This window comes from Oncorhynchus gorbuscha, linkage group LG13 (assembly GCF_021184085.1).
Source record: "Oncorhynchus gorbuscha isolate QuinsamMale2020 ecotype Even-year linkage group LG13, OgorEven_v1.0, whole genome shotgun sequence".
In the NCBI taxonomy this organism is placed as follows: domain Eukaryota; kingdom Metazoa; phylum Chordata; class Actinopteri; order Salmoniformes; family Salmonidae; genus Oncorhynchus; species Oncorhynchus gorbuscha.
This window is the reverse complement of record NC_060185.1, coordinates 22,031,938-22,042,428: the sequence shown is the minus strand read 5'-3', so window position 1 is coordinate 22,042,428 and position 10,491 is coordinate 22,031,938. Positions and strand designations below refer to the sequence as shown.

The 10,491-nt window shown below is 44.8% G+C and overlaps 1 protein-coding gene across 4 annotated transcripts in view; it reads left to right on the top strand.

Annotated features, from left to right (window-relative positions):
• LOC123992579 (ephexin-1-like) overlaps positions 1-10,491 on the top strand; it is a 53,836-nt gene that overhangs the window by 34,120 nt on the left and 9,225 nt on the right. For all 4 annotated transcript variants that reach the window (XM_046293822.1, XM_046293821.1, XM_046293820.1 and 1 more), the window contains 6 exons: positions 3,330-3,444; positions 3,817-4,198; positions 4,835-4,920; positions 6,287-6,522; positions 6,670-6,830; positions 7,050-7,202. In XM_046293822.1, the coding sequence (XP_046149778.1) occupies positions 4,065-4,198; positions 4,835-4,920; positions 6,287-6,522; positions 6,670-6,830; positions 7,050-7,202 (770 nt within the window). In that variant the 5' untranslated portion in view covers positions 3,330-3,444; positions 3,817-4,064. The remainder of the gene's footprint in view (positions 1-3,329; positions 3,445-3,816; positions 4,199-4,834; positions 4,921-6,286; positions 6,523-6,669; positions 6,831-7,049; positions 7,203-10,491) is intronic.

Sequence of the window (10,491 nt, the reverse complement as noted above, 5' to 3'; positions counted from 1 at the left end):
TGTGTGTGTGGGACTGGCTGTTTCATAGCTACTGAGGTGTGTGTGTGGGACTGGCTGTTTCATAGCTACTGAGGTTGTGTGTGTGGGACTGGCTGTTTCATAGCTACTGAGGTGTGTGTGTGGGGGACTGGCTGTTTCATAGCTACTGAGGTGTGTGTGTGTGTGGGGGACTGGCTGTTTCATAGCTACTGAGGTGTGCGTGTGTACTGAGGTGTGTGTGGGGGACTGGCTGTTTCATAGCTACTGAGGTGTGTGTGTGTGTGTGTGTGTGTCTGTGGGACTGGCTGTTTCACAGCTACTGAGATGTGTGTGTGTGTGGGACTGGCTGGTTCATAGCTACTGAGGTGTGTGTGGGACTGGCTGGTTCATAGCTACTGAGGTGTGTGTGTGGGACTGGCTGGTTCATGGCTACTGGTGTGTGTGTGTGTGTGTGTGTGTGTGTGTGTGTGTGTGTGTGGGACTGGCTGGTTCATAGCTACTGAGGTGTGTGTGTGTGGGTCTGGCTGTTTCATAGCTACTGAGGTGGGTCTGGCTGTTTCATAGCTACTGAGGTGGGACGGGCTGTTTCATAGCTACCGAGGTGGGACGGGCTGTTTCATAGCTACCGAGGTGGGACGGGCTGTTTCATAGCTACCGAGGTGGGACGGGCTGTTTCATAGCTACCGAGGTGGGACGGGCTGTTTCATAGCTACCGAGGTGGGACGGGCTGTTTCATAGCTACCGAGGTGGGACGGGCTGTTTCATAGCTACCGAGGTGGGACGGGCTGTTTCATAGCTACCGAGGTGGGACGGGCTGTTTCATAGCTACCGAGGTGGGACGGGCTGTTTCATAGCTACCGAGGTGGGACGGGCTGTTTCATAGCTACCGAGGTGGGACGGGCTGTTTCATAGCTACCGAGGTGGGACGGGCTGTTTCATAGCTACCGAGGTGGGACGGGCTGTTTCATAGCTACCGAGGTGGGACGGGCTGTTTCATAGCTACCGAGGTGGGACGGGCTGTTTCATAGCTACCGAGGTGGGACGGGCTGTTTCATAGCTACCGAGGTGGGACGGGCTGTTTCATAGCTACCGAGGTGGGACGGGCTGTTTCATAGCTACCGAGGTGGGACGGGCTGTTTCATAGCTACCGAGGTGTGTGTGTGTGGGGGGGGGGACTGTACTGGACTGGCTCTTTCCGAGCTACTGAGGTGTGTGTGGGGGGTACTGTGTGTTTCCTAGGTACTGAGGTAAAGTTACCGCCAGGTAAATCTATGATGTTGAAATGTCTATTTACTCTGTTCCATCTGACTGCCAATCCACTGTCTCATCAGCTCAGCCAGGCAATTTATATACTAGATCTACACTGTAAAAAGTGTCTAGACTTTAAAAAACATTTTTAGACAAGCATTTGGTTTTCAGCATTGGAGATTTGTAATTACCTTGCTGGCTGTCTCTCTGATATTTGCAACTTTGTTTCAATATTGAAATTTGATCTCTTGCTGCTCATTAACTCATTGTTAAGGATATATCCCCCAAAATCACTAGACAATAGATTAAACAAACCTAAACACATCTATTTGTGTTTATTATTCTGTTATTCTGGCTACACTGTGAGGTGTGACTGTGTTAGCCAAAGTTGGCTGGCTAGCTAGCAAGCAAGAGAGGGATAAGAACGTTACCAACCATGGCAACGGAACATTTTATAATGAACGACTGGGTCGCGTCCATAGATTTAGAACAAAAAAACGTAATGATTGAGTTGCCTCTGGCAACCGATAGAACGAAGGACAAGCTGGCTTGTGTACCAATCATTGATTTGTGTCTGGACTATATCTCAGGTAAGTATTAAACAGTATGAATAAGTTAATACAGATTTAAATGAAAATATGTCAATCATTGTTTGAATATGTTGGTGACTCGTTGTATAAATGTGATTTTATTTTGGTTTGGTTACCGGTCCAAGATGAACCCGTGCCAATATATCCTCCAAACACCGGCTTCTCGGGCATATTCACTTAACTAGAATAACATGTGCCTTTGCCCTCTGTGGTCTTAGATCAGCAGAAAAAGGTGGCACTTAACTGATGCATATCATTCATTACGTAATCGGTGGGTGAATAGAACGTCTGTTACAACAATAACCTGGAACATATGGAAGCAATTGACCCCAAATAAGCAGGAGGCAATCTCAGAAAAGGGGAATTTGAAGAATAGCTATCCAGATTGGTCCATGCAATCTGAGGTCCTTGGATAGTCCCTACCTCATTAAAATGGTTAAAGGAAGGGTTAAGGTTTAGGGTAGGGACATCCCAAGGATCCCGGATAACACTGGATAATCAAGCTCTTTCATATCAGTGAAGGTTAGATGGATCAAAGAACAGGAGGTACCTTGTCCACTGTGGAGTGTTGAGAAAGTTCAAACTGTATGCCCATTGGCCAGAATCTTACAACTCTATCCCATCATCTCCCTACTCGATTTATCTGATTCCCTTAATCCTTTAAGTGTTGACATTGATGGTCTGCCAAGCGTATACTCTTCTGAGGAGTTCTTGGTTATTATTATGGTCTGTCTGAGTCAGCAACCAATCTGTAGCTCAGTTGGTAGAGCATGGCGCTTGTAACGCCAGGGTAGTGGGTTCGATCCCCGGGACCACCCATACATAGAATGTATGCAATGTATGCACACATGACTGTAAGTCGCTTTGGATAAAAGTGTCTGCTAAATAGCATATATTAGGATTCAGCTAGCTAAGGATGAGTTTCCTGACCAAAAGTCCAATGTGTTTGTGACCTCATGTACCAAAAAATATAATATTGTCCTTTGTTTTAGTTGTATAGACAATAGTTGAAATCTCAATGTCTCTTTTGTTAAATTGAATTCGCACAGCTGTTTATCAAGAGCTTATAGCTGACGAAATCAAATGTCACTGTATGAGTGTTCTCGTGAGATAATCACTCACCTAACACACCCACTTGGTGTCAGTTTGCCAGAGGAAAATCGGGTCTGAACGGTTTTAGTCAGTGGTGCAGCAGCTTTTATAGAATCAGAATGGAGTAGTAGACTAGTTCAGCACTGAGAGGAAAACCCAGTTATTCACGTGTCCCAGTGTACAGTAATCTGCTGAAAACACTCCCTCAATCCAACTTAGGAGGCTCTCTTAGCAACACATTATTCCATCTAAAGGAGGTTTCAAAGTCATGACCACCTGCCAATCAGCCCTGTACTCACTGTGTGTGTGTTTTAGTATAGAAAATATAGAGCTCCTCTATTTTCCTTGTCCTTCACCCACTGTTTCCTCTTTGCTCACACCCCTTTCCCTTAATCCTTAATTATCTTCTTCCTCTTTCAGGCCCTGCAGTCTCTCTGAGGCCTGGCCCAGAGCCCAGCCCAGCCAGCAGGTCAGGCAGCAGCACCCTCAGTGTCCCTGATCTCCAGAAACCTCCCCTATCTCCCCGGGCACGACGGTGAGCCTCGCCATAAGCCAGGCCAGACTGATTCAAACCCAGACACTCACACGCAGACATGCACTCAAACTGAGAAGCAACCATTTTATCATTTGTCTTTTATGAGCTGCCTTTCCATTGAGTGAGATATGAGCCTAAAGCAAGCTGCACTGCTCTTTATTCCATATATTGTGTCAAGGAAAATCTGTTTTCTGAGTGTTGGTTAAATTCACATTTGAGTTATTTAGAGCGACTTAAAGTAGTGAGTGCATACATTTTCATACTTTTTTGTTACTGTAGTACAGTTAGTTATATTTGCCTCATCTTCAAGTAGAGCTCTCTTTTACTTATTGTTATTGCAGCTGCTTATTACTGTGTGCCTGTTGTATGTAGTATGCCAACATCTCCACGTACACTCCATTCTGGAACTGTGTTGCCAAGCAACGGGGAGCCCAGGAGCCCACACATACTTTCTAGCGGGGCTTCTTCCCCTCTTTGGATGAGGAGCGGAGGAGGAGGAGGAGGAGGAGGAGGAGAGAGGAGGGAGGAGGAGCACAAATGCTTCTCCAGCTAGCGGTCAGTGTGGAGGGGGCTCCACTTCCTCCTCTGTTTCCAGCGCTCTGTTGTATCGGACACATGGCATGCACGCACACACTGAAGACATGGAGAGCCTCTCAGAACGCACCGCCGCCTGCTCTGTGCGGGAGCCCGGAGGGGACACACAGGCACCGCAACCAGCGGAAGAGGGGGTCGACGTAGAGGGGGTCAAACTCAGGTAAAAAGATGGGGAGAAGAACTGTTGGTTTCTGCATGTGGTACTTATGTGCTAATTGGTAGTATGTTGCAGGTGATTTATTTCTGTGTAATAGTAATATGAAGAGGTGCTCAGTGAAGTACTAAAACGGTATGTAGTGAGCTAGGCAGTGTGGAGAAACTTGCAGTCATCTGATTTAAAAAAAAATGTTGTGCCTGTGGGAGTTGCAGCATTTCTGTACCTTCTATCAAATTCATATTGGTAGCATAAAGGAGTCCCTGGGCTCTGGTTTAAATCTTGGGGCATGAATATATTCCTCATTTTATGTGAATCTTCTTTTTAAAATGCATATTATTGATTTTGAGGATGGAATCTGACATAGAAGGAATGACTGTGGGAACAAGGATCTATTTATTGGCCTGTTGAGATATGAATATCTACCATTTCTCATGCAGTGTCAGGAGACCAAGTATAATGAACAGATGGTATTTGGACAATGTGAAATGAAGTGCTCTCAATCTGACTCATAGACCTCCAGATGCTCCAATGATTGTCTTTGAATTGTGGTAAATTATAGGATGAACAGTGCTTTGCCGTTGATGTCAAAGCATCTCCTTGCTCATCTCATCTTTATTTTTTCTCTCTTTCTCTACTCAGGTTGGTGAGCAATGGGGAAAGAAAGGGCTCAACACCATTGAAAATAGAATCCATCTGCTACAGTCTCAACATTGTCAAAAACATTGGTGAGAAATTTAGCCAGTAGAACTGTCAATTCCATGCAAGTTGGAGGTAACATATGTATTCCACCCACAGCACTTCAACCTCCAGAGCTGCTGCTGCACTGACATAATGATATTCTCTGTTCCACCACACACACATGCGCAGATGGTAATACACACAAGCACATTCAGGTACACGCATGAATGCAGGTATAGAACACACACACTGCTGTTAACAACAACATATCTATCCTATGACATTGCCTTAAAAAAACAAGATTTCCCTGAAGTTGCATCCATCTATCACTTAAAATTTCAATGTGCATCCGTCAAGGTTGAAGGTTAAGTTTAGTGTGTGGTGGGGCTCTGTTCTCTGTGCTTACAGTCATTGGTATAGATGAGTTCAGAGCAAGGTTAAAGGTCAGGTGCTGCACACTTGCAGGGTGAAAAATGTGCTGCACACCTGTTCTGTATATGTAAATAAAAATGTCCTTTGACAGGATGCATTAATAGAAGTATTCAGGTGAAAGTGCTTATTGTCAACATGTTGGTTTAAGCGTCTCTTTCTTCTCTCTCAATCTCTCACTCGGACTGTCTTTATAGCCCTCTTTTCTCTCTCCCTCTCTTATATAAGTGTCAATACCAGACGCCCACCTACAATAGGTTAGCATTTGAATCTGACTAAGGGGGCGTATGAAACTGTTTCCTGCTTTTCAACATCACCTCTGTAGTGGAGAGGACAGAACACACTCACACATGCATGCATGCACGCACACACAGTGCCAACGTTCTCCTCCGCAACTAACCACCCCGCTTATCAATGTGCAAATATCCAGCCCTCTTTCACCTGAAACTGGCTGAGGGAAAGGTAGAGAGGACTGAGAAATGTGAAGTCAGGTCAGCCACTGGTGCCCTGCCAATATGCAAAGGAGATGAGATCCATTCTTTCATGGGAGATGAGATCCATTCTTTCATGGGAGATGAGATCCATTCTTTCATGGGAGATGAGATCCATTCTTTCATGGGAGATGAGATCCATTCTTTCATGGGAGATGAGATCCATTCTTTCATGGGAGATGAGATCCATTCCTTCCAAATTGACTATACACAATAACTCATGTAGTTACACAACTCCACGATTTCACATAAATATAAAGGGAACGTTTTAGTTCTAGGTCACGGGTGTCAACGTAAAGACACCAAAGTGTAGTTGTGAGTTATAAGTTTGATTCCCCCATGGGCCACATGCTGTGATGTGGCTTCAGACTAAGTGTCTGCTAAATAACCCTAATAATATAATATTGTTATCAAACATGACCATGTGCTCAGACTCATGTTGTCTTCCTTCTGTCTTTTTTTCCTTTCTATTTTGTCCCTTTCTTCCCTCCAGCCTTCCTGTACCAGGAGTACCGGGACACATCCAAGCAGCAGGAGATCGAGCAGCGACGGCAGCAGGAGGGGTTGACCTATGGGGTCAGCGCGGGGTTAGGGGTGACGTCCCCACCAGCCCTGCAGCTGCAGTTGAGGAACAACTCCCGCTCTCTGAGTCTGTGGCAGAACCTTGAGGTTGTGCAGCAGAGTGGCCTGCTCACCCAGCTACTGCAGAGAGAGATCATCATACAAGAGGTGTGAGGTCAAAGGTCATACAGTAAAGGGAAGGGCTGTACAGCAGAGAGAGGTGAAAGGTTATACTGTAGGGTAAAAGTTCAGATAGGTCTTTCCTGAATGGTAAGTAAATGCCTTCTTGACCTGTGTCCTCTCTCTCTTCTCTAGGCCATGTTTGAGCTGGTAACCTCAGAGGCGTCCTACTACAAGAGTCTGGAGGTGCTGGAGACTCACTTCCTGAAAAACCCTGTGCTGGTCAACACACTCAGCCAATCAGACATGCACTTCCTGTTCTCCAACATTGAGGAGGTGATGAAGGCCAGTGAGAGGTAAGAGAAGCATTTGTGTGTGTGTGTGACTAATCAACCACCCATCCTCTCTGCAATGTTTGATTACTGGCCCCACTAAACTGCTGTTAAGCTTTCTGAAAGTAAAAACCAAACAAGTCCTTAAACATCTTTCATTCCATATCATACTGTAATAGTTGTACGGTGACATTTATTCAACTGTCCCCTGCTGATGATGTCATACTATACATCCTTCCTTAGGTTCCTGATGGACCTGGAGAACCGCATCGAACAGTCCCTCCAGATCTCAGAGGTGTGTGACATCGTCCACGACCACGCCGTCAAGCACTTTCACGTCTTTATCACCTACGTCATCAACCAGGTGTATCAGGAGAAGAACTACCGACGCATTCTGTGGGTACCCCTCCAACTAATGTCTACAGTAATACCATATGTTGTGTAACCTCTGTGGGTACCCCTCCAACTAATGTCTACAGTAATACCATATGTTGTGTAACCTCTGTGGGTACCCCTCCAACTAATGTCTACAGTAGTACCATATGTTGTATAACCTCTGTGGGTACCCCTCCAACTAATGTCTACAGTAGTACCATATGTTGTGTAACCTCTCTGTGCAGTAGTACAATAGAGATGGAGTTGTGGTTGGTATGGCAGCTGTGCCAAACTGTTGACCATCACACATAATTATTTTCAATTTAGAGTTGACAGTTGAGTAAGACTATCTATGTGATTTATGCGCAGTAGACCTATGTACTGACTGAATAAGATGAAGGTCTGTGAGTTGTATGACAGAATAACACATGACTTTCAGCACAGTGGAAAGTGGCTGTCCATCGTAGTGACTGAACAGAACAAATCCTTAAGAAAGAACCTTGAGCTGTGGCTATGATAACAACAGAACACCTCCGCATTGAATAACATTTTGTTCCATGCTTCAGAGGGAACCACAAATGCAGAGATCATCTGTTCACCTGCTCTTCGTCTCACAAAGACAAGGCGGTTGGAACCAAAAATCTCAAATTTGAACTCATCAGACCAAAGGACAGATTTCCACCAGTCTAATGTCCATTGCTCATGTTTCTTGGCCCAAGCAAGTCCGTTCTTCTTATTGGTGTCCTTTAGTAGTGGTTTTGCTGCAGCAATTTGACCATGAAGGCCAGATTCACACAGTCTCCTCTGAACAGTTGTCTGTTATTTGAACTCTGTAAAGCGCTCCTCTACAGCAACTCTTGGTCTTCCTTTCCTGTGGTGGTCTTCATGAGAGCTGGTTTCATCATAGTGCTTGAGGGTTTTTGCGACTGCACTTGAAGATACTTTCAAAGTTCTTGAAATGTTCTGTAATGACTGACCTCAATGTCTTAAAGTAATGATGGGCTGTCATTTCTCTTTGCTTATTTGAACTGTTCTTGTCATAATATGGACTTGATATTTTACCAAATAGGGCTATGTTCTGTATACCATCCCTACCTTGTCAAAACACAACTGATTGTCTCAAACCCATTAAGAAACAGAAATTCCACAAAATCAACGTTCTCAGACCCCTCACGACTGCATGGCCAGGCATGACTCCAACACCATCATCAAGTTTGCGGATGACACAACAGTGTTAGGCCTGATCACCGACAACAATGAGACGGCCTATAGGGAGGTCAGAGACTTGGCCATGTGGTGCCAGGACAACAACCTCTCCCTCAATGTGATCAAGACAAATGAGATGATCGTGGACTACAGGATAATGTGGACCGAGCACGTCCCCATTCTCATCGATGGGGCTGTAGTGGAACAGGTTGAGAGCTTCAAGTTCCTTGGTGTCCACATCACCAACAAACTATCATGATCCAAAAACACAGAGACAGTTGTGAAGAAGGCACGACAATGCCTATTACCCCTCAGGAGACTGAAAAGATTTGGCTCAAAAAGTTTGACAGCTGCACCATCGAGAGCATCCTGACCTGATATGGCAACTGCTCGGCCTCCGATCGCAAGGCACTACAGAGGGTAGTACATCACTTGGCCCCAGTACATCACTGGGGCCAAGAGTCCTGCCATCCAGGACCTCTATACCAGGCGGTGTCAGAGGAAGGCCCTAAAAGTTGCCAAAGACTCCAGCCACCCGAGTAATAGACTTCTCTCTGCTATCGCACGGCAAGCGTCCAAAAGGCTTCTTAACAGTTGCTACCCCCAAGTCCTAAGACTCCTGAACAGCTTATCAAATGGCTACCTGGACTATTTACATTGACCCAACTCCATTTTTACACTGCTGCTACTCTGTTTATTATCTATGCATAGTCCCTTTATGTCTACCTACATGTACATATTACCTCGACTAACCTGTGCATTGACTTGGTACCCCCTGAATATAGCCTTGTTACTGTTTATTTTTTATTTGTTTTGCTTCAGTTGATTTTAATATACTTTCTTAACACTCAATTTTCTTAACTGCATTGTTGGTTAAGGGCTTGTGAGTACGCATTTCACTGTTGTATTCGGCGCATGTGACAAATAACATTTTATTTGTTTTAATACGGTGTTAGTCCACCATGAGCCAGAACAGCTTCAATGTACCTTGGCATAGATTCTACGTGTCTTTTAACTCTGGTGTCGCATCCCTCCAACATTCTTCCATCAAACCATTCAGTGGCCAATCATGCCCTGTGGATGGGGCATTGTCGTCCTTTGGGGTAATAGCCATGGAAGCCAAAATAATGGACTACCCAGCATTTTTATACATGACCCTAAACACAATGGGGATGTTAATAGCTTCATTAACTCAGGAACAACACCTGTGTGGAAGCACTTACTTTCAATGTACTTGGTATCCATCATTTACTCGTGTTTCCATTATTTTGGCAGTTACCGGTATGTGCTGTATTGACATTTTCCATATAATGTGATATAGCGATCCTCTGCATAGCATTAATGACATACAGAACGTCAGTGACTGTGCTCTGAGTCACCGAGGCATTGGTGACATTAGTGTGAGCAGCTGTTTTGCCCTGCTGGCTGGGAGATTTTGAAAAGGTTTTCACTGATGCCTCTCATTCCAAACCAGATTATTGACAGGCTGCACGTAGTTTGCGTCAACATTTAGTAAAGGCCGGTATGTGCTGTATTGACATGTTCCATATAATGTGATGTAGCGTTGTCCTCTCTATGCAAAAAAAACCCTCTTAATTCTTATTAAACACTGTGTGGAAAGAACTAAGCTTGCTGAGCTAGAGATCAAGCTAACTTTAGCGAGGGAGACCTCTGCTGGGCAGTTGGTTGTACTGCCAAGACAGTGTGTGTGAAGTCATAGTCTACAAGTGGCTGTGGTTTTTCGTTGGACACATCGTATGGAAGGATGGATCTGTGTGGTCTGTGTTGGACTTGCCTGGATGACGTCAGTGTGATTTCTTGCCAGTGATGCCAATCTAGCATTTTTTGTTGTTGCTAGATTTAGCAACTTTTCAGACTACCCTGACAACTTGTTTTTCAATCAGCAACTAGCAACAAATGTAGCTACATTTTAAAAATGTATTTGGAACTTATAGCAACTTTTTTGAAAAGTGACTCAACCGCTAGAATGCACGCATTTTCCCTCTAAATGACACACGATTTTCTCTGTCACACACTCAGTCACAACACACGTGCCTGGCTGCAAAAGTGCGTTGTGAGTGACATCAGCAGCAGGCGCTCAGCT